The sequence below is a fragment of the Annulohypoxylon maeteangense genome (assembly GCF_022496945.1).
Source record: "Annulohypoxylon maeteangense strain CBS 123835 unplaced genomic scaffold GGS22scaffold_3, whole genome shotgun sequence".
NCBI classification, from domain to species: domain Eukaryota; kingdom Fungi; phylum Ascomycota; class Sordariomycetes; order Xylariales; family Hypoxylaceae; genus Annulohypoxylon; species Annulohypoxylon maeteangense.
The window spans coordinates 1,402,024-1,427,488 of NW_025953250.1; the positions used below are offsets into that span (position 1 = coordinate 1,402,024).

Genomic DNA, 25,465 nt, shown 5'->3' on the forward strand with positions numbered 1-25,465 from the left:
TCAGTATTATTACATAAGTTCGGTTATGTAAGTCCAATTACGTAAACATTCTTGAAGCTTATGTAAGTCTGAACCTTATGTAAGTATTAAGACAAACCGTTGAACCTTGGAAGGTAGAATTGAAAGAAATCAATTTTTAAAAGGCATCGTTTCTTATAGATTGGATGGAGACTCAATAACTTCAAAATTTGGAAGTCTGTTGTTTAAAATCACAGTATGTTTTGAAGCATTTTGAAAAGAGCCAATAACTCTGGGGTATACAGCTAATTACGGCAGCCCTGTAGGTACCTACTTATCGAGTGCATTTAGCGCTATAAAGCGCTGTGGTTATAGCGTCATTCGGTGCTGTGTCCCCTAGAGGAGATGGATATCCAGACACACTTCGATATTCTATCAGCGATGATTACATCAGTTCATAATTAAATCCATATCTCCATAGTTTCCGTCATAAGAATATTGCCGCTACGATAAAGCACAAGTCGGTCAGGGATTGGGGTTGATAAGGTCTAACATGAGACGCTAGGTGAGTTAGAATGAACGCCATCGATCCAGAATGATATCGGGAGAAGACCGCCGAGACCATTATCAGCCGGCAGGTTACATCCGACCCCGCCGAACCTCGTCATAAACATCCTCCTTCATTCTTTAAGAACACATGGTCCGAAGTTCAAACATTCATGGTTAAGCCTATCTAGTATGATCGGCTCACTAACATCGCCAATGCGGTAAAATGCTACGGAATGGCATGAGATTGTAAAAGTTTGATAAGACTGTGAGACGAAGATGGCATCAATAACCGATAGCTTAAATGCTGCCTTTCAGCATCAGCAACAGAGACACAAACTCGCAGGGCCAGCCGATTATCCTAGATGGAATGCCGAATTAATCGAAGCTCTGCGAGCGAGGGACTTGCTCCCGTATGTCATGACAAACGTACTCGAGCCTTCGGGTGATGAGAATTCCCCGGCTCGCCTCCGTTGGCGGAAGAATCGTCTCACTGTCCTGCTTATGATGAAGCGCTCGCTATCGACTGAAATGAAGACTCAATTAGCCCACGCTGGGTGGGACCCCGGACACAACAGAGACCCGAGAAAGATGTACGATATGATTCGCAAGATCGCTCAGGAAGACGAGGAAAAAGAAAATAGCGTATCGTCTCAATCTCTATCGCCTTTAGGATCTATTTCTACCATGGATGATCTTGAGAAAGAAATCGAATTAATTGAGTATGAAGATGGTGAGGAAGATTGGACCTCAGTTGATGTACCCTCTAAGACATTCCCGACTGAGTCGATCCAAGATCGCATTGTGCGTGTAACGAATGATCTACGGGACTTAACAGCTTACTATGACATCGACGGCTCGGCATCGCGGAATGGAAGGCTCGAGGTATTCTTTCGGGATGAACTAGCGGATCTTGAGAGACAAGCGTTCGATTCGTATTCATCGCAGGACGATAGAGTCGATCACTTGCTACTGCGTAACTATATGCGACGTGCACGGCGCACCCTTGAGCTCGACAAGGCTCGGGATGCCAAATTTACCGCATTTGTCGAACCATTTGCCACCCCCATTACGGCTTGGTGTGAGCAACGTCGGCGCATCGAGTCAATTAGTCCCAAGGAATTCGCCAATAGCCTTAACGAGACAGAGAAGCTCATTTTGCAGGCGCGAGACCATGTCAGCCATAACTCTAACAAATATTCAAAAGCTACCGGCTATCGCGCTTCTCGTAGAGTAGCCGAGCTACGCAACAAGCTGGCGGAAACGTACGCCTTCTACAAGGACTACGATCCACAGTTCGATTGGTGGGTAACCGAACCCTATAAACGATTGGATATCGCTCTTGGGAAAACGGTCGAATTTCTCCGCGAAGTTCTAGTAGGTGTTAAACCCGGCGACGAAGAAACCATCGTCGGCGAGCCTATCGGCCGGGACGGTCTTCTCACAGATCTCGAGGCCGAAATGATACCATACTCACCCGAAGAACTGCTGCGGATCGCCGAGAAGGAGTACACATGGTGCGAGGCCGAAATGATCAAAGCATCGCACCAACTCGGCTTCAGCAACAACTGGCGCGCAGCCCTCGAGCACGCGAAGAACCTGTACGAGCCACCCGGCGCCTACCCAGCCTTCATCCGATCTCTCGTCAACGAAGGCGCCGCCTACGTCAAAAAGTACGACCTCGTAAGCGTGCCGCGCGTAGCCGAGGAAGCCATCCGCATGACCATGATCTCAGCGGAAGAGCAGAAGGTCTCCCCCTTCTTCCTCGGCGGCACCTGGATGCAGATGTCGTACCCGACACGCACCATGCCCCACGAGTCCAAGCTCATGTCCCTGCGCGGCAACAACCGCCCCTTCGCCCGCGCCACTGCCTTCCACGAGATGATCCCCGGCCACCACCTCCAAGTCTTCATCGGTGAGCGCCATCGCCACTACCGCCGTCCTCTGTTCGACACCCCGTTCTACGTCGAGGGCTGGGCACTCTACTGGGAGATGCTGCTTTGGGACCGCGGCGACTTTTTCGTCTCGCCCGAGGATAAAGTAGGCTCGCTGTTCTGGCGCATGCATCGCTGCGCGAGGATCTTGTTCTCGGTCAAGTTTCACTTGGGACAGTTGGACGCGGTGCAGTGTGTTGATTTGCTGGTTCAGAAGGTGGGGCATGAGAGGGCTACGGCGGAGGGCGAGGTGAGACGGAGCTTGGGTGGTGAGTATTCGCCTCTGTACCAGGCTGGCTATATGCTAGGTGCGCTGCAGTTGATGGGCTTGCGGAAGGAGGCGGTTGGGAAGGGGTATGGGAAGATTCGGGAGAAGGAGTTCCATGATCGGGTTTTGAGGGCAAATGTTATGCCGATTGAGATGTTGAGGGCGCTGGTTTTGGATAAGGAACTCAACAAGGATTTTAAGTCTGAGTGGAGGTTTTATGATGATAAGTTATGATGGGATGGTGGGATAGGATATGATGTGAGGCTCGTGTATACATAGATGCGGCGTGCTATTTCTTTCTCGGGTTTTGCGGGTTATGGGTTGGTTATGAGTACTGAATTGAATAAATATTGCGGTAAACTTCTCCAAGGTGTAAAAATAGGTAGGTATATGCGAGAGTTTATGGTTTTGTTAAGTCAACCGTTACTATGTATCACTAGAAGAACATCCTCCTGTATAAATGTCAACGAAATCAAGATTGCATCCGGAACACCCCCTCCCCAAGTGGGTGATGAACACGACCCGTTAGATCCCTTATTTATTATCCCTTTTGTGACCTAAGTAGGATTTTCCTTGCCCAACCCCTTCACCCTATTTTGAAAACGTAACCTTAATCACCTCGATATGATTATTATTCGTAAACGAAATCGTCAGCGTCTTCCCACTAGCATCAAGATACGGGTGAGCAACACCCGCATACGTCAGACCACCATCGATAGGCGTCGCGGTATACACCTTCACATCCGGGGTCCACGGGCCTTCAAGCGACGTCGCGGTTCGAAGTAGGACATCACCGCTTCCAGGACCTGTCCTCATGTAAGCTTCACACACCCAACCCAAACAGCACAGTCGAATTTCTAGGTAGTTGGGTTAATTAAATACTCACCCAAATGCACAAAAACATAAACCCCCCAAAACGCACTCCACACAAACTGTCCCTGGCCCACAAACCACATCACCGCATTCCTTACCCCAAACTCCGTCAGCGGCCTCCCCGTCTTCCAACCCCCCGCCGCTTCACCCCACCAGTACTCGTACTTACTCAATTCATAAGCGTCGGCGGCTTTCACGCGGAGCAGGTACACGTACTGCGCGTCCGTGGTGTCGGTGATCGATGTCGGCGCCCCGCCCCATGCGTACACGTACTCCGACCGCGGGTCCCGGAACGCGGCTACGTCGCCGTAGCGGGGAGTGCTGGGGGACGGCCACCAGTACCCTGAGACGCCGAAGCGTTTGGTTACCGTTGGGACGCCGGATACGAGCTCGATTTTGGCTATGCCGGCGCCTTTGAGGCCGGCGTCGTTGGCGTTCTGAGGTAGGTGATTAGTTTATCTTGGCGTTGGAAATAGGGGGGTGGTAAAAGGCAGGTGGGAGGTATTTTGGAGTTCCGGGGCTAGGTTGGGAGGGGAAACTCGCTTACGACAAGATAAAATATACCGCCGGCTCCGTTGGCCGTCTCGAAAATACTCGTGCCCCCGAACCCGTAGGTATTATCCTCGCCCCAGGAAGCGTTGAACGGGACGAATTGCTTTTGATGGCGGACCGGACTATCGTCATTAAGATGCAAGTCCACGACCACGAGCGGGTCATTCGTGGTCAGAGATAACGAGTCGCGCACCATACCGTGGAACTCGCTAGTGTTGTCCTTGCTCGGGTCGGTTAGGGGCTCCGCGCACCACAGCGTATCGCCGAAGAGCGCGTACCATTTCCCCTGTAGCTCGCCTGTGAATCCTAGGTCCCGGTGACTGCAACTGTTGTTTGCATTCTGCTGCCCCAGGTACACCGTCTCGAACTTGACGATCGGGTTCGTGCCCACGGGCTGTGTGGGGTCTCCGGCGCCACGTTGCTGCTTGGCATAGTCAGCGAGGACCGCCGCTGCCCACAGGCAGGCGAGGAGGAGGATATGAAAGCGGCGCAACATTATGTGTGAGCCGAGGGGTGTATATGAGTTACAGCAGGGTCCGGTGGAGATAAAAGAAAGTTGCCGGGGCAGGTGCAAGCATCTTTATGAACGAATGGATGGATGGGCATGTGAGAATGGGGAGTCGCAACCTGAATGGGGAAACGAAAGCGAGATGACACGGGAAGTCGATTAGCAGCTGCTTTCTGGGATGTGAGATGGGATGGGATCGTCGTATGTCTCGGAGTTAGACATTTGAATGATATTTCTCAACTCGACTTCTATTTTCTTTTCTCCTTCTAAATTTAGGTAGATTGGACTGATCAGCTCATTTGGCTAGGGAAGCCTAGCTAGCGGCGTATAATCCTTCAGATTTGCGATCTGGTAGCGATCCCCGCATCCATTTATGTAGATGACTTTCAGTGAACCGGGGTATGAGAAGATGTTGTCTCGAACTTAAGGTATAAAAGATCATTGCATACATTCTTTAAATCGTTCATTGCTGTGTCACTGACAGTTTGTTGCTAGTATATTCTTTGTTCCGTTCCGTTGGTAGAGATATAGCGTTTAAATCTACCAATGAACAATCAAGTTCGAAGAATTGCTTAGAATACTGAAACGACCTTGAAGAAATCGAGAATGAACTTGTAAGGTTAGATAGTTGATACACACGCATTTGGACTTGTAACATAGAAGGTACCTAGTATATTCACCTCTTATTCCTATCTCATTTCGTAAAAAAATGCTCTTTACCAATCTCACGATGCTGTTGAAAACAAGAATGTGTCTTGTGTAAGGTAAGTAGTAGATGTGAACCTTTCTCATTGGTGGACTCAGTTATAAGGTGTAACCCCCTTTTGGAAGAATCGTGCCAAGATTTGTTGCTGCTGCGGGATGATGCGGGATGATGCGGGGAGCGCAATCCGGGCAGGTACGTATCTAGATCGGCTTACCCCTGGTCTAACGATCCTAAACTGGTATGGCGATATCATTGGAAGCGGACCCTTATCGCGCTATATTCCGAGGGTCGGCATATGAAAGATACCCTCACCGTATCATGTCTAGACAATAAAACAACTTGCTGTTCCCAAGTGGTTTGAAATCGGTAGAGCCCCAGGAAGAGCGAGACACGTCGACAAAATGGACTACAAGCGACAAAATGAGCAGACCACGGCGCAGGTAAAGCCCCGTATCATTATTCACGGCGGCGCTGGCAACATCACACCTGAGAAGTTGGGGTTGCAGGGATATAGACAATACCGGAATGCGCTTCTAACCATTGTGAGTACTTATACTCATTTACGTAGCCAAAATGGAAACTAAGACGTACGAAATAGGTCTCGAGAACGGATTTGTACATGCGCACCCCAATCCCAGCAAATGAGAATGAGAATCCTTACTCTTCCACAACTAAGTTTCCTTCGGCGCTCGACATTGCAACATACGCTGTAAAGCTACTTGAAGATAACCCGCTCTTCAATTCGGGCCATGGTGCTGTTTTCACACGTGATGGTATCAACGAAATGGATTCCTCGGTCATGGTATCGAGGGGATTTGCTAAGCGTGGTGTGGGGTTGACGGGAATGCGCAGAGTCAAGAATCCCATTTTGCTTGCCAAGGCAATGTTGGAACATGGCGACCAGGATCTATCGAATCTGGCGAGAAGGGCCGAATTAAACTCCGACGATTTGGGGACGACAGAGCTCGATATTCCCTCAGCACAAGGCCATACGCTTCTTTATGGGCCGACAGCTGAGCAGCTAGCTAAGAAATACGGGTTGGAATTGGTGGATCCCAAGTATTTCTTCACTCAGAAGAGATGGGATGAACATATACAGGCGCTGGAAAAGGAGAAGGCAGGAAAGGGCTTGGCAACCTGGAGTGCCGAGGAATATCTGCCTCAAGGTACATGTGGTGCAGTAGCTCTTGATGCGGATGGAGTAGTGTGTGCAGCAACTAGCACGGGCGGAATGACGAACAAGCTGACAGGGCGCGTCGGCGATACACCCGTAGTCGGTGCCGGCTTCTGGGCTGAGGAATGGGTCGAAAAGGGCAATATCAGCGGCGCAACCCCGAGACCAACTAACGATGCATGGCAGAGATTAAGGACGCGCTTAGAATTACCGGGACCGATCGTGGATTTGTCGTCCGGCCTACGAAGGCTCCTCGCTGACTGCCTCCCAACCCCATTTACATATTCGCCGGTTGCGGAATCGGCGGGTGCTATTGGTACTGAATCGGTCTGTCGGAATGCGCAGACAAGAAGATCAATTGCTCTATCGGGCACAGGCAATGGTGATTCTTTCCTGCGAGTAGCCGCTGCTAGGACGGTCGGTTCCGTCGCTCGATGGGGTGGATTGTCTGCGGCGGATGCGTTGCATCATGTCGCGGGCGATGGCGGAGATTTAGAAGAGAGTGCCGGGGAACGCTGGGGCAAGACAGGAGAAGGAGAAGGCGGTATGATCGGTATAGAGAGTATCATCTCGCGAGATGAATCCGGCCGCGTGGTTAGTAGCCACGCCAATATATTACAGGACCATAATTGCGCTGGTATGTTTCGGGCCTGGATTGATGATAACGGATATGCCGTAATGCGAATATTCCACCCCGAAAACGAAAAAGAGCGTTTATGTGGGATGGACATGCTTGAAGTCGAAGATGAAGCTGAGGAGGTTTGGCGTTGGTGTAAAGCGTAAGGAGTAGCATTAGTAAACTAGATAGATCCAGATTAGCGATAAAATATTACAATCCAACCAATAGATTCGTCCAAAGTATGTGTTCATCAACATTAGGTAGTGTATTTAAATGCGGCTGTCTGCTGGGACAGTATGGGGAAGCAGGTCCCGGCAACAGCTATCCTTTATTTTACATGTCATTCTCCGATGACCCGTGCCGTTATGCAAAGTTCGCCTAATGCCCATATGAAATACATGAACCGACCGAGAGGTGTATCGGAAATGAGTTGAGTGGTAATGTTTCTTTTCGTTGCGTTCGTTATTGTGGGATCTAAGCCAGGGCCTTTTCTGCGTCGGGTGGAGGTGGCATCTAAACACATATTAGCTTACCACACTTCCAGCTTTTATTTCGGTTTATAAGTTCGAGGGGAATACTAACCTCCAATTTTGTCGAGCTCGCAAGCATTCTTTGGAACCCTATTCCGACACCTTCGATGACAGCCAAGAGCACAGCGCAACCGATAGCGCCATTACGTGCCGCCTTATATCCTCCTCGAACAGCTAGAGCACCACCGGTAAAGAAACCGGCAACTGCCAAGGTAATTAGTAAATCCCGGGAGTCTAGAAAAACATAGAACTCACTAATCGCATTATAAGGATCCTCCTTCTTCCGTATTCCCTTAACAGCGCAGTCAAATGTAGAGAACAACCCACCCCATACACCTGTAAAGACAAATGTTAGATAATGCTGTCACTGATTTCAGGAATTTAGCGCCTACCGAAATTTCCACCTAATACCGGTGCTCTTGCTTTTATGGCTGTGATCGCTCCTATTCTCCTCTCACCCATTGGACTATTCCGGAAACCTTTGATGCCATGCCATATGGTTCCACCGATTGCCTAGAAGAAAATAGGGGTTAAGTCACGTCTCAGAGTCGATAATTGGTCGCAGAAAGGGTCATAACATACACCCATAGAGAAAGCACCTCCAAAGTCATTTAGGATGACCCAAGGGCAAGGGTCTCGTGTGTGATCCATCTTGAAGTATGAAGAAGCGAGGGGAAAATCTACGAATATTAGTGCGGGCCAAGCACCGATTCAGTCGATTTTAGTCGCAAAGGATATCGAGGGTAAAACCCAGAAACTTGGTTTGGATATTATTCCGATGAGGTATGAGTAGATCCGCAGTTGTCGTTCGCAGCGGAGGTGGCGCAAGTCGGTGTTGAAATTTCAACAATAGATGAACCGAAAGATTAATTGAGAATGATGTCGATAGAAATTTATTATTTGCGCACAGACCAACACTGGAATGTGAGATAAATCTTCTTCCGATAAGTGATAAGCGATAGCCGCCTCAAACCTTGAAGTCCAAGGCGACCATTCTGGCGGTCCAGCCCTTGAAGCCTGGACCCTGCAGACCCATATTATTTATTAGCGCGGCCGTAGTATTAGGTACAAGTCAGCTTTTTTAACTTGATTTTTTAATACAAGTCCAAGTTTAAGAGAACAGCTTTAGTTTCGATATAATTATTGTCATATTTTTATCATCCATTTATCCGCTGTTCATTTTGTTTGACAACCAAGAGGGAAATAATATTGCTCTCTTTTCAAGGTATCTATTCATGCAAGGTACATATGTACCCTACTTAAGAACTATGACTCTTTCGCCGATATCGGAATAAAATGACTAGGGAATACTTTCTTAAGCCACCGGGAATCATGAAACCCAGCTGCCCAGTTATGTTCTATTTACATGGCACATTAAAAGAAAAATAACGCTGCAACACAGCGTGATACAAGTTATGTAGGTACCAATATCCATGGATGCTTTAGACAACTTGATTTTTTCACCCCATGTTAGCTAAGCATATATCAGGCCAACAAGCTGATAAATGTAAGGGGAGCTTTCAACCATCAGTAATATCCAATCAGACATATTGATTCTTCTTGAAAATCAGTATGACGTGTGAATCAAGCTAAAGTGCATCATTGGTCTTGACAAGAAATCTCTGATCTTGTTTGTTACATTTTAAAACTGCGGTCTGCTGAAGAAGAAGCACATTGGATGGTGAGCTGCGGTCATGTCTGAACGGAACTCTGAATATTGTTTACGACGTATTAGAGCTTAGATCTCCGGTCCTTTTATACCAAAATCGATAGCTGTCAAGACAGCCACTTTGGCTAGGCATAATCTGACCATGGCAATGTGAGATTAAATCCACTTTATCGTGTCTCGCGTATAGATAGCAAAAGATCGCGCCATATCCCGGAAGTTCAGGTCTGACCGACCATCACTACATGTTAGTGTAGCAAGCCTCTATCTGCAAACTGGCCAATTGATCTTCCGAAAGTCCATAATAAGAAAATTCCGCTCACCGTAATTCGGTTGTCGGAAATCATCCTGCCATTCTGCAAGGTATTTAAAAACCTCAGCCCGCTCTTGTCGCTCTTTTTTCTTGTACGTGTCCTCTCGTGTGTCCTCGGCCATATGAACCAACTACTCTCATAATAATTCACTGTCGAGGAAACCGTCATCATGGCTGTTGGGCTCGGCGAGAGGATAAGTGGTTGCCAACGTTGCCAAGAGATCGAGGATGAAGAATCCAAGAAGAAGAACAGCGAAGGTTTGGGGAGAATCTATACCAATGGAGTTCAAAATACTAGCTGTAAGTGTTTCATTACAAGTTTGTCAAGCCATGGTAAAGGCCATGATAGCTTCGAGGATAACTGCAGGACCTTGGAACGTGATCTTCCCTAGTTGATCATGTATAAATCTTCTTTCCTCAGCATGCTGGATCACCAATCCTTCTAGACCCCATCTTCACAGCACCATTACTGCATTTGGGAAACCTGTGCAACATCTCCAGCTTCCAATCTAGGAGACATTTTAAAAGGTTGACCAATAGCAACAATCTGGACTCCAAATGGGAAACATCCATGGATGAAAGCTAAAACCCCGGGGTTGACCCACTTGGCCCGTTAATTCTGGAGCAGGTGCGCCTAAGTGCGCCTGAAGTGCCTTGAAGCACGGCACTGCAGGCGCTACCATGGAAGGGATGGCAGCTCCCCCACATTGAAAGCAATCTTGTCAATCATTAAACCACACGTCATCTCCAATTCTTTCCAACGCTGAATCCACTATCCACTATCTTCAATCCATCGTCAATTTTTTATACTGGATGGATTTATTATATACATTCCTTCAACCCCTCACGCAAAGAAATTTCCCCTCGTCTAATTCCAATTGCTCATTTATATATTCCTTTGACAATCCTTATGTTCTAACAAAGTTCAATCGCGCACAGTAATTGTACCATCCATGATGGCTACTTCGGCTCCGTCACCGATACTCGAAGTTCCTCCGCACACGACGCCTCAATTGCACCACAATCTCCAGCACGATAGCTCAGTACTTGCCCTCGCTGTTGGAAATGACAGCATATACACAGGAACACAGAATGGGGAGATTGTTCGATGGCGTCTAGGCACTTTTGAGAAAATCAGTCACATCCAAGCTCATAAGCGCAGTGTCATGTGCCTTTGCCTGTCCGACGATGGATCTCTCCTCTTTTCCAGTGCCAGCGACCCGATCGTAAATGTCTGGTGCCCGCAATCTATGAATCGATTGTATGAAATATACAGCACCAACGATTCTTTTGGCGATATCTTTTCCGTTTCCTACTCGTCCCAACACGAAACTGTTTACTATGGCGCCCAAAATACATCGATTCAATGGATTAGTCTGAAGGAACCCAACAGGCGCGTTGGCCACGATTCGCAAAGTCACCCCGATCGACGAAACCATCGATTTTTCGACTCAAGAGCCGTTGGTGGAACAAGTACGCCGAGACCTACCGACGAACGATACGAACTAATACCGCGACCTCGCGCTACACTCGAAACCGACAAGCGGGCAAACAAAATGTTTGCGCACTTTGGCTATGTGTACTGCATGCTCGTAGCAAAGGGAAGCACCGCTTATACAGAGGCGGATGAGGATGTCCTAGTTTCGGGTGGCGGAGACGGTACCATTAAGGTCTGGAAACTCGGCGGAAAGGAAATCGGCCCTGATGGATATGAGAATGGCATTGAGGAGATTATGACACTCGGAGAGCAAGATGCCATGTCTGTCATGTCTCTCGCCGTTGATGGGTCGTTTCTGTACAGTGGAAAGCTCAACGGCGTTATCGAGCTATGGGACCTTGATACTAAACAGAAGTTAAGAGTCATCAAAGCTCACAAAGGTGATGTCATGGCTATACAGATGGGATGGGGATATCTGTGGAGCGCAAGTCGCGCTGGGACTGCTTGCGTGAGTGGATTCGTCCTTATTATCTAACATGACCTAACCCTATAACAGAAGCACAACACGGTCCACTATGGAGAGTATCAGCGAGATTCCTCACAAAATGTCAACCAAAAGTACCAATGCCTAACACAGTGGAAGGCTCATGATGGGAAAGTTCTATCATCGGCCGTAACAACACATAATGGAAATCAGCTATACATAACAGGCGCCAATGACAACAATGTCGCTATCTGGATGCTTAAGAGCGAAGGGTCGGCCGAGCAACCGTCGCGCGAAGAACACGAAGATATGATGTTGACCTCTCTACGGGAATTTGTTTCTTTCAGGACAGTGTCATCTCGACCAGAATATGCGGAAGATTGTCGCCGAGGTGCTAGCTTTCTTCGTACCTTGTTCAAGAAACTCGGCGGTGATGTGGAGATGCTGAGTGGCGAAGAGGATACACTCCACCATCCTGTGGTCCTTGCCAAATTCAGCGGCAAGCTTGAGCCAGCTGAGAAGCGAAAGAGAGTCCTCTTTTATGGCCATTACGATGTGGTACCAGCAGAAACCAAAAATGGAAAATGGTCACACGACCCATTCCAACTAATCGGGACCAACGGATATCTATATGGTCGTGGAGTAAGCGATAATAAAGGTCCTATCATGGCTGCACTCTATGCTGTCACGGATCTTATACAGGCCAAGTCATTGGATTCAGATGTGGTTTTTCTAATTGAAGGGCAAGAGGAATCCGGATCTCGCGGTTTTAAGGAAACCGTCCGCAAGCACAAAGAGCACATTGGCAACATCGATTATATTTTGCTCGCAAACAGTTATTGGCTGAACGACGATACGCCATGTTTAACCTATGGGTTGAGAGGTGTTATGCATGCAACAGTCTGTGTCGAGTCTAGTAACCCTGACCTGCACTCCGGTGTCGATGGTTCTTACATGGTCAATGAACCACTATCCGATCTTATGTCATTGCTCTCGAAACTCAAGGGACCACGGAATCGCATTATGATTCCCGGGTTTTATAACGGCATTCTTCCCCTCACGGCGGAAGAGGAAGCTAGATACGATGATATACTGTCGGTTCTCATGGAGCAAGGCCAAAGTAATGTGTCGGCGACCACCCTCAAAGCCAATCTCATGGCGCGTTGGCGAGAGCCAAATCTCACCCATCATAAAGTTAAGGTCTCAGGTCCAGATGGTAGTTTGATTAGCAGCCATGCAAACGCCAAGATCAGCGTACGATTGGTCCCTGGGCAAGAGGTAGAGGAAGTCACCCAATCCTTGACCTCATTTTTGGAGAAGGAATTCAGAAATTTGGAATCCGATAACAAATTGAGCATTCAAATCGACAATCAAGCAGAGCCCTGGCTTGGCGACCCCAGCAACGAAATTTTTCGAACTCTTGAAGAAGCTCTCGTAGAGGCATGGGCACCTCTATTTTCTGACCATGCCGTTGGTAGCACCTCAAATGGAGTTAATGGGACAAATGGAATCGGCACTAATGGAGGTTATACTAATGCCGGATCCAAGGTCCGCAAGCCCCTCTACATCAGAGAAGGTGGCTCGATTCCAGCGATAAGATTCTTAGAGAAAGAATTCAACGCGCCGGCTGCACATCTACCGTGCGGACAATCCTCCGACTCGGCGCATTTAGATAATGAACGGCTAAGAGTTGTGAATCTGCTGAAGAGCCGGGAGATATTCAGCTACGTCTTCAAGAAGCTTTAGAAAGATTGTGTTAGATGAGGCATCTATTTCCGCGCGTTTGCGGATCAGGTTGGGAAAATGCGCATTAGATGTCCATTAAGGGCGTATGAAAAATAGACTTGAAAATAGATTCCAACGAGGGAGCATGGAGTTTGCGGTTCATAGATGAATTGATACCCTTTTCGCCATTTTATTTGCTGCAGATTATGACCTTGGAAGTTACTTGTTCGCAATATTTTTAGAGGTCCGGTGATTACTAGGTGTGTTTGACAAGTAGGACACCCCTATATTACTATCACTGCCGACCGCCTGCCAGAGCACATAGTCCACCTAACACGATTCGATCAGCCTAGTACAGAGTGGGGCGATGCTAATCGAATACCTAACATCTACCTAACCTAAGGCGTTTTCTTTCAAAATCACACCTCCTAGGTATTTTTACTAACTACTAACAATTCAAAAACTTACCTATCTAATAACTGCTAGGTATTTAGTTTTACAAGCTTTACAAATTCATACCCCCATCCTTTTTCCCTCGCCCTCTCCCCTCTCCCGATATGACTCCCTAGGTACCCCTCCCCACCATAGCCCTCCCAACCCACCGCCACAGCGGGGGCGGGGGGCTATGGCTCCCGCCACCCACGAATCAACCGCTTCAGATGACACGGCTGCTCCCGCCTCTCGCGACTCTGCGCCCTAGACCGACTCGCACTCGATCGATTTCCCGCCGACGGCGGCGGTACCGACGATGACATTGTTCTTTCCGGCGTAGGCTGCTGGGTCACTGGTCGCGGCGCCCGGATATCAGGCCACGGCGCTCTTGCGGGGATGAGCGGAGAGGCGGCTGATCGCTGGCCTGCTTCGAATCCTTCCCGGTAGACGGCCTCGATGGTGCGGTGATCGTGGGTGGTGGGGCTGGAGTGCGCGTGCAGGAATGCGGGGATCGGGGTTGCGGGTCGGTGGGAAAGGTTTAGTGTTGACCACCCTAGCCCGCGGAGATCGGTTTGCGTGTATGCGTGCTTGCGGGAGGGCTTTCTGTCCCGGTGTGGATTGGGGGGAGGTGGTGAGTGACGGAGTGACATTTGTCGTTGGAAGCGCGAGGGCAGGTCACTGTCGCTGCGGTCTTGGACGGTCATGTGGCGGTCGAAGTCTTGGGTTAGCTGCTCTACGGTGGGTGTGGGGTTCTCTTCTCGCTGGCCGGTATGGCTGGCGTGGGATCTGGTTCCTTCGTACCGGCCCCGCGCCGATGGTGGTCGTGCTGACATTGGCGCCGATACTCTGCGGTTTCCAGTTCCGATGGCCGCGGCAGTCGAACTTACCGACGCTTGTCTAGATCGTTGACTGGTCTCCCGTGGGTTTTCCGGCCGCCCGTTGGAGGCCCTTGGAGAGGATGCGAAGCCCTGCTCGGATCTTCTCTGCTGCCGTGCGGCTTCGCGGCTTCTTTCAAATTCGATGTCATCGTCGTCATCGAGAAATTCGATCCGGAGCGAGTATCGCTTGCGGCGCTTAGGCTCTTCGCCGGTAGATCTAGAGGATCGGGAGCCGGAGCCATGCGATGAGGATGACTGCATTATTCCCTTATCCTCGGGGTTTCAACAACTAGATCAGCATAAAGTGAAGATAAAGGTGAATTAGAGGCTATTAAGTACCTAGACATAGCAGTAATATCTTATTAGAAGATTACACAAACATCAAGTTATTATATACAGTCGATTGATCCATGGATATTTCAAAGAAAGACATTACCTTGACGATTTAACCCGGCACCTCTACTCGAATCTATGAACTATCTACAACAAGCGTATGTTTAAGGCATGATTTACCCCTATTCAACCCAAGACATACAATACATCAATCTTCAACTCTTTATCATTCTATTAACTAAACTAGTGTGACTCTCTTCAGTCTATCTAATCCTACCAACAGCACGGTTGTAACTAGAACAATGTTCTGAACTAGCTACGAACCACACCGACATCAACCTAGAAGTTTCATTACAAACTGAACATTCAAACGAACATTTCACCATTGCCTATAAGTTTTGTCGCATGTCAGACCGACTCTTTTCTCCAAAGCTATCCTTTGATTGGAAAAGCCAATGGGTTCTAGAAGTTGCATCTTGTGTGTGCACCCGGCAGCAGTTAACCTATGATATATTCCGCATCCATCAAATTATGCCTGTAGTACTTACAGATTATTAGTGAGAACTTAGTTGATCTCTCTGCCACCAAACTAGACTAAGCCTATCAGCAAAAGCAACTACCTACGTCCCTAGATACCGTTACGCACATTCTACGTAAACAAATACTATATGATGAGGCTCGCCGTCTTTTAATCTATCAAATGCATCTAAGTTGTTGTCATGCAGGCTGAGTGGTTAAATAATAGGTAGGCTGGGTGGGTGCCTATGCAGCTACGTGGCAGTACAGCTTATTACCCCTCCTGTATGCCTACTAGATACTGGTGGCGGGATCCGACGGGTCTAAACTAGAAAAAGCCGCAGTATAAGGCTTAGCTATCAACCTTGAAGGGCTTTTTCCATGTGTATACCATAGTTGAGGCAAAGGGGCATAATCTGCTTAGTGTGTAGTAACAGGTTGGCCTTTTTATTTAACAGGTATTCTCATGATTTCGTTCAAAAAAATCATCCATCAATGGCTATCTGTGAGTCAAAATCAGAGATGCGCAGGCAATGCGAGTGTCATTCTACCGTAAACATGGCTACACCAAGTCAAGGTACGATGAAAATGGAATCCCTTAGGGTAATTAAAGAAATCGAAGTTAACAAGATTAATATAGGTCTGGTAAAGGGGGTGGAATTAAGTGATTTGATGGTCTCAAATCCGCAAGATACTCTATGGCCATTTGATTCCGAAAGCAACGTCGTCCTCATGTGGGTTAACATGAGATTGTCAGAAAGTCATATTCTAACTTCAATAAATAGAGTTGCTAAAGCGAATGAAATCCGCAACTGTATATTCTGCCGCGAGACCCTCACCGAGAGACTTGGCATGCCACGCTTCTGGTGGTCAGATACGTACAAGAGAATGAATGGGTATTTTGGATCTGAATCTACGAGAAATTCAGGTGGGATTATTGATACTTGCTGTGAGTCTGAGTCTCCATGATGCTAAATACCGTTAGTTTGCTAAACCCATGATAAAGCAACATGGTCTCGAGCTCTTGTCAAACATTTTACCACATCACCCATTTCAGGGTCCAAACCAGATATACAGTATCGTTGGCTCAAATTCAACTTATTTACACGATGGGTTATGCCAAACAAGATGGCAATCCTTGCTTTTGACCCAGTCGACATAATAGAGGAATGGTTATCATCACAATTTATAAAACATCTACATCAAGATGAACTTCAGGATCCTTACTGGCCTTATATACGCGTCCTTGAAGAACTCGTGACTCTTCATGGAACATCAGTTTGGAGTCTCCGAAATTTAATAAGAACTACAGAGTTATCACCATCAAGGGACCATAGAAATGCGAGAAACAAGCCAAAACACAACTACTCGCGTCTTCATGACATTGCTCGCCACGCTATTCATGTCTCAGAAACCTTAGATCTATCTGTGAAGCTGTCAGAAAATATTCTGCAAGAGCATAAACAGCTAGCGACGCCAGATTCAGATGTTGATCGAAGATTTTCCACTGAGGGGGCTCAAATGTTTAAAAGGGCATATTGCAATACCCGTTCTCGAATCGCCTTCTTCAGAAATGCACTATCCAGTTTACGCTGTCGTTCATCATCCAATCACCAACGGTTGAATAACGAGATTCAATTAAGGTTTCATACAGACTCTCAGTACGATTCGCAAGCATCGGTTGAAATTAATTGGTCAACTAAATCGGACAGCGCATCGATGAGGTGGATCGCGATAGTGAGTCTCGTGTTTCTCCCGGCAAACTTGGTTTCATCGATTTTTAGCACGACCTTTTTTAGTGGTTCAGACGGAGCATTGTCAGTATCAAGCGACTTCTGGATATACTGGGTTGTATTAGTTGTCGTTACGGTGGTAACTATGATCTTCTGGTTTTACTTGCCACGTCTTTCTCCGGTCGTGGATATACGACGCGACAACTCGACGGAGAAGGACGCAGAGAGTTCGTTTCGAACCTCTTTTCGTGGTTTAAATGGAGTGGATACTGATTTGACGAGTCACGTATAATGATGTATGAGATATCTGACCAAGGAGGAGAAGAGACGACAAACATTATAGATCAAGGAGGCTGCATTGTAATTTCTTTAGGTTATCATAGACAAACACCCAACTACCTACCTAGGTAGGTACAGGTAGATATTTTATTCCAATATTAGAGGGGTATGCGCCTAAATGTACCAATTCAGGGGTACGTAATCTCAGCGACCGGAAATTGCTATGGGGCACTAACGGGACAAGCGCTCTGGGTCTATTGCTGATAACTTAGGTCTTAAACCGCCACTAAAAAGCGCCAAAGATAACCGCTAATTGACAAATTACAGCTCTAGTATCACTAAACGACAAGATTTCTGGCGTCCTTTCAGCTAACCGCTTGTTTTACGCAACCCTCTGCCATTGACACACATTGCTGCACAGAATGAGATTACTGTGAACACGGTAGATGCAGCAAATGAGTACCTCAGCCCATCATAGTAAACCATGCGTGCCTTGAGCTGAATATCAGGAGGCAATTCTCGTAGTGATTCAGCTGAATGCCTAATTGCGTCGATAATCTAAAACGTTATTATTAATCAGCATTCACACGATATCTTGGAATTTATTAATAACAGGGTCATACTCTCCATTTGTCTGGTACATCGCTCAAGACCGTTGGAAGTCGAATGCTGAGCGTAGTTTGTACAATGGCGGAGCTAATTGACACACCCCAAACAGTTCCTAGGGATCTGATGAGATAAACGGTAGATGCCGATACTGCGTGGTCTAAAATGTGTCAACAACGTGCTCAAATTGGAGTGGATGCATAAGAATCCTACCGGCATGCTCGAAAGTAGCTAAGGAGGTGAAGAGAATGCCTGGATATATGATCCCCTGCCCTAAGTTGGCTGGGAAGATATAAACGAAATACTTCCAGTCAGCGTCAACGAAACTCAACGAAGTTACCAAGCTGTTTCCAATAGTCATCAAAATGGCCCCAACCCGAACAAGAGTAACAAGCTTTCCCCATCGTGACATTACGATACCTGCGATAAGACCCCCGATAGGGGTTGCTAACGATGGGATGGCTAGTCTGGCTCCCGCAGTCGTTGCCGTATCGAGTAAAACAATCTGAAAGAATAAGGGTAGTAGAAAGAGATACTACAAAAAGAATGTTAGTTCCTATTAATGGAGAGCTCAGCCATATACCTACTTACCGCATAAGCGGATATTCCCGCACAAACATTGGCTAATTGTGTAAAAAGGGGTAAGCGCCCCTTCAGCATTCTCAGAGGGATGATAGGAATTGCAGTAGTCTTGGCTTCAACCCGAAGAAAAAGACCAAAAAGAATTACACTTGCGACTAGAGATACGATTACCCAAGGGCTGCTCCAGGGCAATTCATTCCCACCTAGGCTTAACCCAACCAACTGGATAGATATTGCCGTGACTAGAATGAAAGACCCTGAGAAGTCCACTATGCGCCAAGTTTCCTTAAGACTCGAACCTCTGCTGAAATCAGAGGTCTGGTTTTTTATGACAATATAGCCAAAGAAAAGTGCTATAGCTGATATTGGAACTTGCTATGTCATCCATAATGTTAGGTTCACTGTTAATTGAAGTCAGATACGAAGAGATATACTTACTAGTATAAAGCACCAACGCCATCCGATAGTATCGGCTATCGAGCCACCAAATGAAGCACCGCATATTGCACCGAAACCAAATATGCCATTCTGCATTGCTTGGTACATCCCACGCTTACGGAAGGGGATCATATCTGAGTTGACAATGGTGGCTGAGAGCTAATTAGCAAAGCTGCCCCTAACCTAGGGAGATCACCTACCCATAGTCATGAGTCCCCCGCCACCAAAACCAGCCAAAGCTCTCATACAATTCAGTAATACTATATCACCCGCAAGACCACATCCAAGACAACCTATTGCAAAGGTAATGGTCGAGATGAAGAAGCATATACGACGACCGAAAATGTCAGATACGCGACCATATAAGGGCTGAAATGCGGTGCTGGTGATGAGATATGAAGTTGTCAACCAAGACGCGGTGTTGGTTGCATCGAACTCGGAACTGATAACTGCGTATGTCGAAGCGGTGATGGTTCCGTCAAATCCGTACAGAAAGACATTGGACATGATTGCTAGCTCAATCCACGCGAAGTGGCGAGGAGCTATCCAGCCATCTTCCTTTGGTGGGTTCAACCCTATCAGGGGCTGACGTTCTCCAGATTCTGGATCATGAGAATTTCCTTCTGATAATTGGCTGGTGTCTTCGTTTTCATCTATCTCGGAGTCATGTTGGCTTGAAGCCACAACACTGGGCTCAGTGTGACGTTCGTGAGAAGTAACCATTTTAATAAAATCCTTATGAATTTGAGAATAATATTGCCATAGAGATGATTGTGTCGGTAGGGGATGCCTTGAGTGGAAGAGGTGATACGATATCAGTTCGAGGAGTATGAAAATTTGTAGCTGCCGAGCTGTAAAACGCTCGGTGACACGCCGTGAAGTACATGTACTTCTTTCACATGGGATACAAATCAAAGTAGTGTGACTGGTCTAAAATGTCATAGATATGTCGAGAAGATAAGAATCAAAACGGAGAGAAGGACCGGAGAACAGGGGCGATCACCGAATTCGGCCTCCTACTTTGAGAGCCGGCCTATGATATAGAGCCACGGTATCCTTGCATACTGACTACTACCTAGTAGTTAATGATTTGTAGGCTAAAATGGTGCAATAGTGGATTCTAGAGCTTCCATAGCTGTACAAAGTCGTCATTTCATGGCCGATATGGCTGTAGCGCATAAAAGGCGCAGGAACTCATCCCAGTCATTATGTCGGTTGGTCAAATTTTGTGACTATCTCCAAATGTCGTAATTCTGGAGCATTGTTAGAGAATAATCGGGACGATAGTGTTATATGGCAAGTGTTTGGTGTGGTTTATATAGGTATGAATATAACTGACATTTACGAACCTCCTTCGGCTCGCCCTTCATTACCTACCTAAACACAGACTTCTCGATCTTCCAACATACCGAAACTTTCAAGTTTGAACATCAATACAAAACATCAACAATTATAAGAAAAGGGTTATCTAGGGTTACTGTATTGAACCAAGGTTAATGTACCCTCCTTTAACTTTGAACGATGGAGTCGGTTTCTAACGCATCCAGCATTACCCCTTTCCACCAACCACCATGAAACCCACCGTTTTCATAGGGGTGGCTTTGACTCTATCACGCCCAATTGCAGCGGATTGGCAATTTAAGTCCCGTTCGGACCTTGCGCCACCAAGGCTAAACATTACCATTCCGGCGACCAAGGATGTTGAAAAGGGGTATTTGTTCGTTGCCCCTTTTGCAGGTTTCCCTGACACCCCTACGGAACAACATGGACCCAGACAGGCAGGTCCATATATCTTCCGCGATAACGGCGACTTGATTTGGTCTGGCTATGGCATCTATAGCATCTGGTCAACGAACTTCCAAGCGAGCCGCTGGAGAGGCAAAGATATTCTCTTCAGCTTCGAAGGGGATCATAATCCAGGCTACGGTCATGGGCACGGTCATATTACCATAATGGACAATCATTATGAGACTATCCGCGAACTTCGAGCTGGCAACCACAAGCTTGTGGACAAGCATGAGTTCCATGTTGTCAATGAGGAGACGGGTCTTATCCAAATTTATCAACCAGTTGCTCGTGACCTGACGAATTGGGGCGGGAGCACAGAGCAACAGTGGATTGTCAATTCTATAATCCAAGGTAAAAACTCTTGCAGTCGATAATTCCAAAGGAGACTACTAATTTAAGCGCAAGAACTTGATATTGCTACTGGCAAATTATTGTTCGAGTGGGCAAGTTTAGATCACGTTTCACCCGATGGTATGTCTGATTTACTACTTGAGACTATGATAATGCGTGTTCTAATATTCTATAGAGGCCATTCTTCCCCTCAATCCTGGTCAAGCCGGCTCTGGTTTCAACAGTTCCGATGCCTGGGACTATTTCCATATTAACAGCGTTGACAAGGATTCAGACGGCAATTACCTCATATCAGCACGAGATGCGTGCAGCATCCATAAGATCAACGGGACCGATGGAAGTATCATCTGGAAGCTAGACGGCAAGGATAGCTCTTTCAACGTACCCAAGGAGGCCAAATTCTGTTTCCAACATCACGCGCGATTCATCAGCCAAGAAGATGATGTTGAAATCATTAGTCTTTACGATAATAGTGCTCATGGAACCGAGCATGGAGGTGGATCCGAAGTTCATACAGCGCCGACTAGTAGTGGGAAGATAATCAAGGTGAACACTACATCATGGGAGGCCGAATTAGTACAAGCTTTCTTCCCGCCAGACGACCTCCTATCCAAATCGCAGGGTTCTACTCAGACGCTTCCGAATGGAAATGCGCTCGTAAACTGGGGGTCTTCGGGAGCAGTGACCGAGTATCTGTCTGATGGAACACCAATTTTCCATGCTTACATGGACTCAGACTACCTTGGTCTAGGTGTTGAAAACTACCGCGCATTTCGTTACAACTGGACTGGTATTCCCAACGAAGAACCTGCTATTGTGGCACTCAGGAACGAGGAAGGTCTTACAGCATACGTCAGTTGGAATGGAGACACCGAGACCAAAACGTGGAGGTTTTATGCTTCGACAGATGATTATGGATCTAAAGAGTTCCTAGGCGAGGCGACCAGGACAAGCTTCGAGACGTCAATTCGAATCCAGGACGTAAATATCGGTGGAATTTCCGCGGAGGCGATCGACGGCAATGGAAGGTCGCTACGAAACACGCGTGTAGCTTTTGTGGAACAAGAAACTAAGCCTGGGGGTAAACCGACTCAAGTTTCTATACAGAAAGCCACGACCGAGAAGACAATCGTAAAGCCCAACAGCCGCTGGGAAGGATATGGCATCTTGAAGTATTTCCGGTCTTTTACCAACGAACTCTGAGCCAACAATTGTCAAAAAAGCGGTATGTTGGTGTTATTTGAACGAACGACGTCGGACCCCTCTCATACCAATTCTTCTCTCCTTTCATTAACAAGAATTTCTGCACCCATGGTGGGATCGCAACATGATACCGCACTCTGTATTTAAGCCTTGAGGATTGCCACACTCGTTTGACGATTGATCCCAACTGACCTTAATACACTCATTGAAACAATATTTCTAGGCGCATAAGAGAATACAGACTATTGATATGGGGCTTGGTGACACTTATAGCATCATTGCTACCCACCATAATGTCCATTGTTGTCTTATGTTAAATGGTGGTAGCTGGGATGCAACGCTGTAAATACGATCCAGCCTATCACATAGAAATAATGATCATTCCCACGATCTCATATTCAACAGTATTCGGCCGTCGATCATACTTCTTTGAGTTTATAGGGAACCCGATTAGATTAAGGAGAAATAAGCTGACCTTGAGTGGGAATAGCTGATGCCCATCATTGACCACATTTCAAGCGTGGCTGGCCTCATCTTCAGCCCACTGCCCACTTAATATGTACCGATGTATGAGCATAGCCCTCTCCTAATTACCTAACGTTCACCATTATTGATGGCGATCTTGGTGGAATAATGAAATTAAGCCTAACCAATCTATCATATAAGGGTACCTAGGTACCCAGTTCTCATGAAGTGCAGTTCCTAAGATTTTCGCGTGAGAGTAGATTCTGCCTGGGTGAACCATTATGGCCGGTCAAGTTATTGCTTCGCTCGTTCTGGCATTTGCCGCTACCTCAACGTTGGCAGCAAATACGCCTGTACCATTCTATGGTCAATCCGCATCTGGAAAAGCTTCTCCTCCGAGAGGGTGGAATTCTTTCGTCGCGCAATCTAACGGTGCCAAACTTACTGTAGATCTTCTCGATGAACAATGCAGCTTCTTCTACAATAAGACCGAGTCGGGTTTCAATTATGTTTGCGGCTTCGATTCTGGTTGGTCGGCGGGTTCCAACGGTGATGAATTTGGTCGCATTATTCCCGATGACAATGTGTTCAGCACTATGAACATACAAGACTTCGCGGCCAAGTTGCACAGCAACGGAATGAAACTCGGCGTCTATATGATCCCCGGTGCCTTTACTAGCGATGCGAAGAAACTGGTGAAGGGAACCAACATAGCCATCGGATCGCTCTTCAACACTACCGAAGACCCTCGGGACGCTATAAGTAACTCCTACAATGCTCGTAATGATTTCGATTACACCAAAACCGGCGTCCAAGAATGGCATGATTCAGTAGTGGAGCTCTTTCATTCGTGGTATGTGATTGCAACGTCGCTAGCCTAGTCGTTCTCGTACTTGCTAATATGAAGGGCCAGGGGAGTTGATTTCGTTAAACTAGACTATGTGACCCCCGGCAGCGATTACCTGAGCGGTAACAAAGACAACGTTAGACCGGCGAATGATAGCGGTGCTGTAGCATGCATGCACAATGCCATCATGAAGTATGCCCCGGATATGCAACTCGACATTTCCTGGAAGTTGGAGAGGGAGGAGCCGTTCTGGGATTTATGGCAACATAACGCCGATACGATACGAGTCGATAGAGACATCAATTACGGAAAAAATGCCGTGACGTGGGGCCCTACACAGAGGACAATAGAACAATACCGCGTTTTCATCAACCAGCAAGTACTGGACTCGAGGCGGCAGAACAAGCCGATCATGATCCGCCCGGACATGGACAACTTGTTAGTCGCAACACCATCATCAAGTTCCTCTTGGTCGGGTTATAGTACCATCGAACGATATGCGCAAACTATTCTTTGGATTGGCGCAGGAGCTAACTTGATCAGCGGCTGCGACATGACTAAAGTCGATGACCTTGGTAAGAAATTGCTCACCGACTCCGAAGTCCTAGGAGTGGCTGCATTTACATCGAATTATCCTATGGTGCCGAAGAATCCTTCCAGCGCACAGGAACCCGGAGGACCTAATGCTTCTCAGCTTCAGGCATGGATTGCTGGGCCTAACGATGCTGGCACCGCGATCGTGGTCCTGTCAAATCTCGGCCCCGATCAGTGCTGGGACAACGAATGCTCCTACAACACTAAAACCACTGGCGACCAGTTGGTGAACGTGACTCTTAATGACTTGGGCATTGGCGGAGAGAAATGGTTCGTCCGTCGCGTCCTTGGAGGCGGCGGAAGAGGCGGAGAGGACGGTTCGGATATCGGTGTAGCGGACGAAGAAATAGCAAGTTGGTTAAGCGAACACGAAAGCGTTCTCTACAAATTGCAAAAATGTGGAAGTGAGGGGGCTTCGTGCTGACACGAGATTGCCACTATGTTAATTAATTACTGCAATTACTAAACCAGTAACGCGCCGGTATTGTTACATTAGGGTATTACAATGACAAACAGCGGATGGATTATGCATGTTTACAAGCCTCGTGCTAATTGTTGCCGATACTATAGGTGTTGTGATGATATTTTATTACCTAATGGGACTATTTACGAAGTTATCGTGGGAGTTAACGATGCAAGCCTGCATTAATAGCGATGCATCGCAAGGGCAATATTATAACTAGCTCGCCGCGATATAGGCTAGCTAGTACATGAAATATTCCGGACATGACCTCGGAAGCTCGTATCGAAGAATATCTCTGAAAATTACTCCAAAGCTACGTTAGTAATACCTCAGTTCAAGGTAGGAGTAAGTATGCGGAAGTGAGTAAGAAAATAACATGCAGCATTAGACATAGACCAAGATATGTCTAAGACAGGTATGAGATCGTGTTTATCACCGCCATCAAGATCCATCTCTATCACCAGTTTGGTCATCAGACTCTGGGACGGAATCTTTCTAGAATCTAGGACCCTCCGCAGAACGCCCAAAAATAGATTTAAGGTCTTAAACCGCGAGCTACCACGTTACATGGCTTTCCACCAATCATGAGCCGAGTCTTACGCCAGCTACGCTAGCTAGCCCTGATGTGCCGAGACAGTCGCTCAATAGCCTATCGCAGACTGC

At 47.1% G+C, this 25,465-nt stretch overlaps 10 protein-coding genes across 10 annotated transcripts; 6 read left to right on the forward strand and 4 right to left on the reverse strand.

Annotated features, from left to right (window-relative positions):
- The first annotated feature begins 628 nt into the window (after nt 1–628).
- GGS22DRAFT_93324 (uncharacterized protein) lies at nt 629–3,228 on the forward strand. Its single transcript, XM_047968460.1, has one exon. The coding sequence runs from the start codon at nt 784–786 to the stop codon at nt 2,938–2,940; it is 2,157 nt and encodes a 718-aa protein (XP_047821940.1). The 5' UTR covers nt 629–783; the 3' UTR covers nt 2,941–3,228.
- GGS22DRAFT_93320 (uncharacterized protein) lies at nt 3,119–4,864 on the reverse strand. The gene is made up of 3 exons (XM_047968459.1): nt 4,127–4,864; nt 3,593–4,016; nt 3,119–3,512 (listed from the first exon to the last, which is right to left on the reverse strand). The coding sequence occupies exons 1-3, from the start codon at nt 4,625–4,627 to the stop codon at nt 3,298–3,300; spliced, it is 1,140 nt and encodes a 379-aa protein (XP_047821941.1). The 5' UTR covers nt 4,628–4,864; the 3' UTR covers nt 3,119–3,297.
- Nucleotides 4,865–5,746: 882 nt separating this feature from the next.
- On the forward strand, nt 5,747–7,302 carry GGS22DRAFT_185488 (N-terminal nucleophile aminohydrolase; the record flags this gene model as incomplete). The annotated part of the gene is made up of 2 exons (XM_047964332.1): nt 5,747–5,887; nt 5,944–7,302. 2 exons carry the CDS (start codon nt 5,747–5,749, stop codon nt 7,300–7,302), a joined length of 1,500 nt encoding a protein of 499 aa, XP_047821942.1.
- A 155-nt stretch (nt 7,303–7,457) lies between these two features.
- GGS22DRAFT_93338 (mitochondrial inner membrane translocase subunit) lies at nt 7,458–8,607 on the reverse strand. Its single transcript, XM_047968461.1, has 5 exons — nt 8,251–8,607; nt 8,061–8,181; nt 7,924–8,004; nt 7,721–7,872; nt 7,458–7,651 (listed from the first exon to the last, which is right to left on the reverse strand). The coding sequence occupies exons 1-5, from the start codon at nt 8,317–8,319 to the stop codon at nt 7,613–7,615; spliced, it is 462 nt and encodes a 153-aa protein (XP_047821943.1). The 5' UTR covers nt 8,320–8,607; the 3' UTR covers nt 7,458–7,612.
- Nucleotides 8,608–9,713: 1,106 nt separating this feature from the next.
- Nucleotides 9,714–13,525, forward strand: GGS22DRAFT_155100 (glutathione degradosome). The gene is made up of 3 exons (XM_047960142.1): nt 9,714–9,947; nt 10,587–11,593; nt 11,642–13,525. The coding sequence occupies exons 1-3, from the start codon at nt 9,818–9,820 to the stop codon at nt 13,313–13,315; spliced, it is 2,811 nt and encodes a 936-aa protein (XP_047821944.1). The 5' UTR covers nt 9,714–9,817; the 3' UTR covers nt 13,316–13,525.
- A 126-nt stretch (nt 13,526–13,651) lies between these two features.
- On the reverse strand, nt 13,652–15,019 carry GGS22DRAFT_155102 (uncharacterized protein). The gene has a single exon (XM_047960143.1). It carries the CDS (start codon nt 14,863–14,865, stop codon nt 13,918–13,920), a length of 948 nt encoding a protein of 315 aa, XP_047821945.1. The 5' UTR covers nt 14,866–15,019; the 3' UTR covers nt 13,652–13,917.
- A 797-nt stretch (nt 15,020–15,816) lies between these two features.
- Nucleotides 15,817–17,738, forward strand: GGS22DRAFT_155103 (uncharacterized protein). Its single transcript, XM_047960144.1, has 4 exons — nt 15,817–16,030; nt 16,094–16,187; nt 16,239–16,402; nt 16,460–17,738. The coding sequence occupies exons 1-4, from the start codon at nt 15,949–15,951 to the stop codon at nt 17,476–17,478; spliced, it is 1,359 nt and encodes a 452-aa protein (XP_047821946.1). The 5' UTR covers nt 15,817–15,948; the 3' UTR covers nt 17,479–17,738.
- An 89-nt stretch (nt 17,739–17,827) lies between these two features.
- Nucleotides 17,828–19,875, reverse strand: GGS22DRAFT_197970 (MFS general substrate transporter). The gene is made up of 6 exons (XM_047966066.1): nt 19,292–19,875; nt 19,092–19,243; nt 18,663–19,028; nt 18,285–18,606; nt 18,089–18,231; nt 17,828–18,023 (listed from the first exon to the last, which is right to left on the reverse strand). The coding sequence occupies exons 1-6, from the start codon at nt 19,812–19,814 to the stop codon at nt 17,835–17,837; spliced, it is 1,695 nt and encodes a 564-aa protein (XP_047821947.1). The 5' UTR covers nt 19,815–19,875; the 3' UTR covers nt 17,828–17,834.
- Nucleotides 19,876–20,662: 787 nt separating this feature from the next.
- GGS22DRAFT_197975 (ASST-domain-containing protein) lies at nt 20,663–23,077 on the forward strand (the record flags this gene model as incomplete). The annotated part of the gene is made up of 3 exons (XM_047966067.1): nt 20,663–21,230; nt 21,285–21,350; nt 21,406–23,077. The coding sequence occupies 3 exons, from the start codon at nt 20,663–20,665 to the stop codon at nt 22,431–22,433; spliced, it is 1,662 nt and encodes a 553-aa protein (XP_047821948.1). The 3' UTR covers nt 22,434–23,077.
- Nucleotides 22,635–24,870, forward strand: GGS22DRAFT_155111 (glycoside hydrolase). Its single transcript, XM_047960145.1, has 2 exons — nt 22,635–23,751; nt 23,812–24,870. The coding sequence occupies exons 1-2, from the start codon at nt 23,180–23,182 to the stop codon at nt 24,761–24,763; spliced, it is 1,524 nt and encodes a 507-aa protein (XP_047821949.1). The 5' UTR covers nt 22,635–23,179; the 3' UTR covers nt 24,764–24,870.
- The last annotated feature ends 595 nt before the right edge of the window (nt 24,871–25,465 follow it).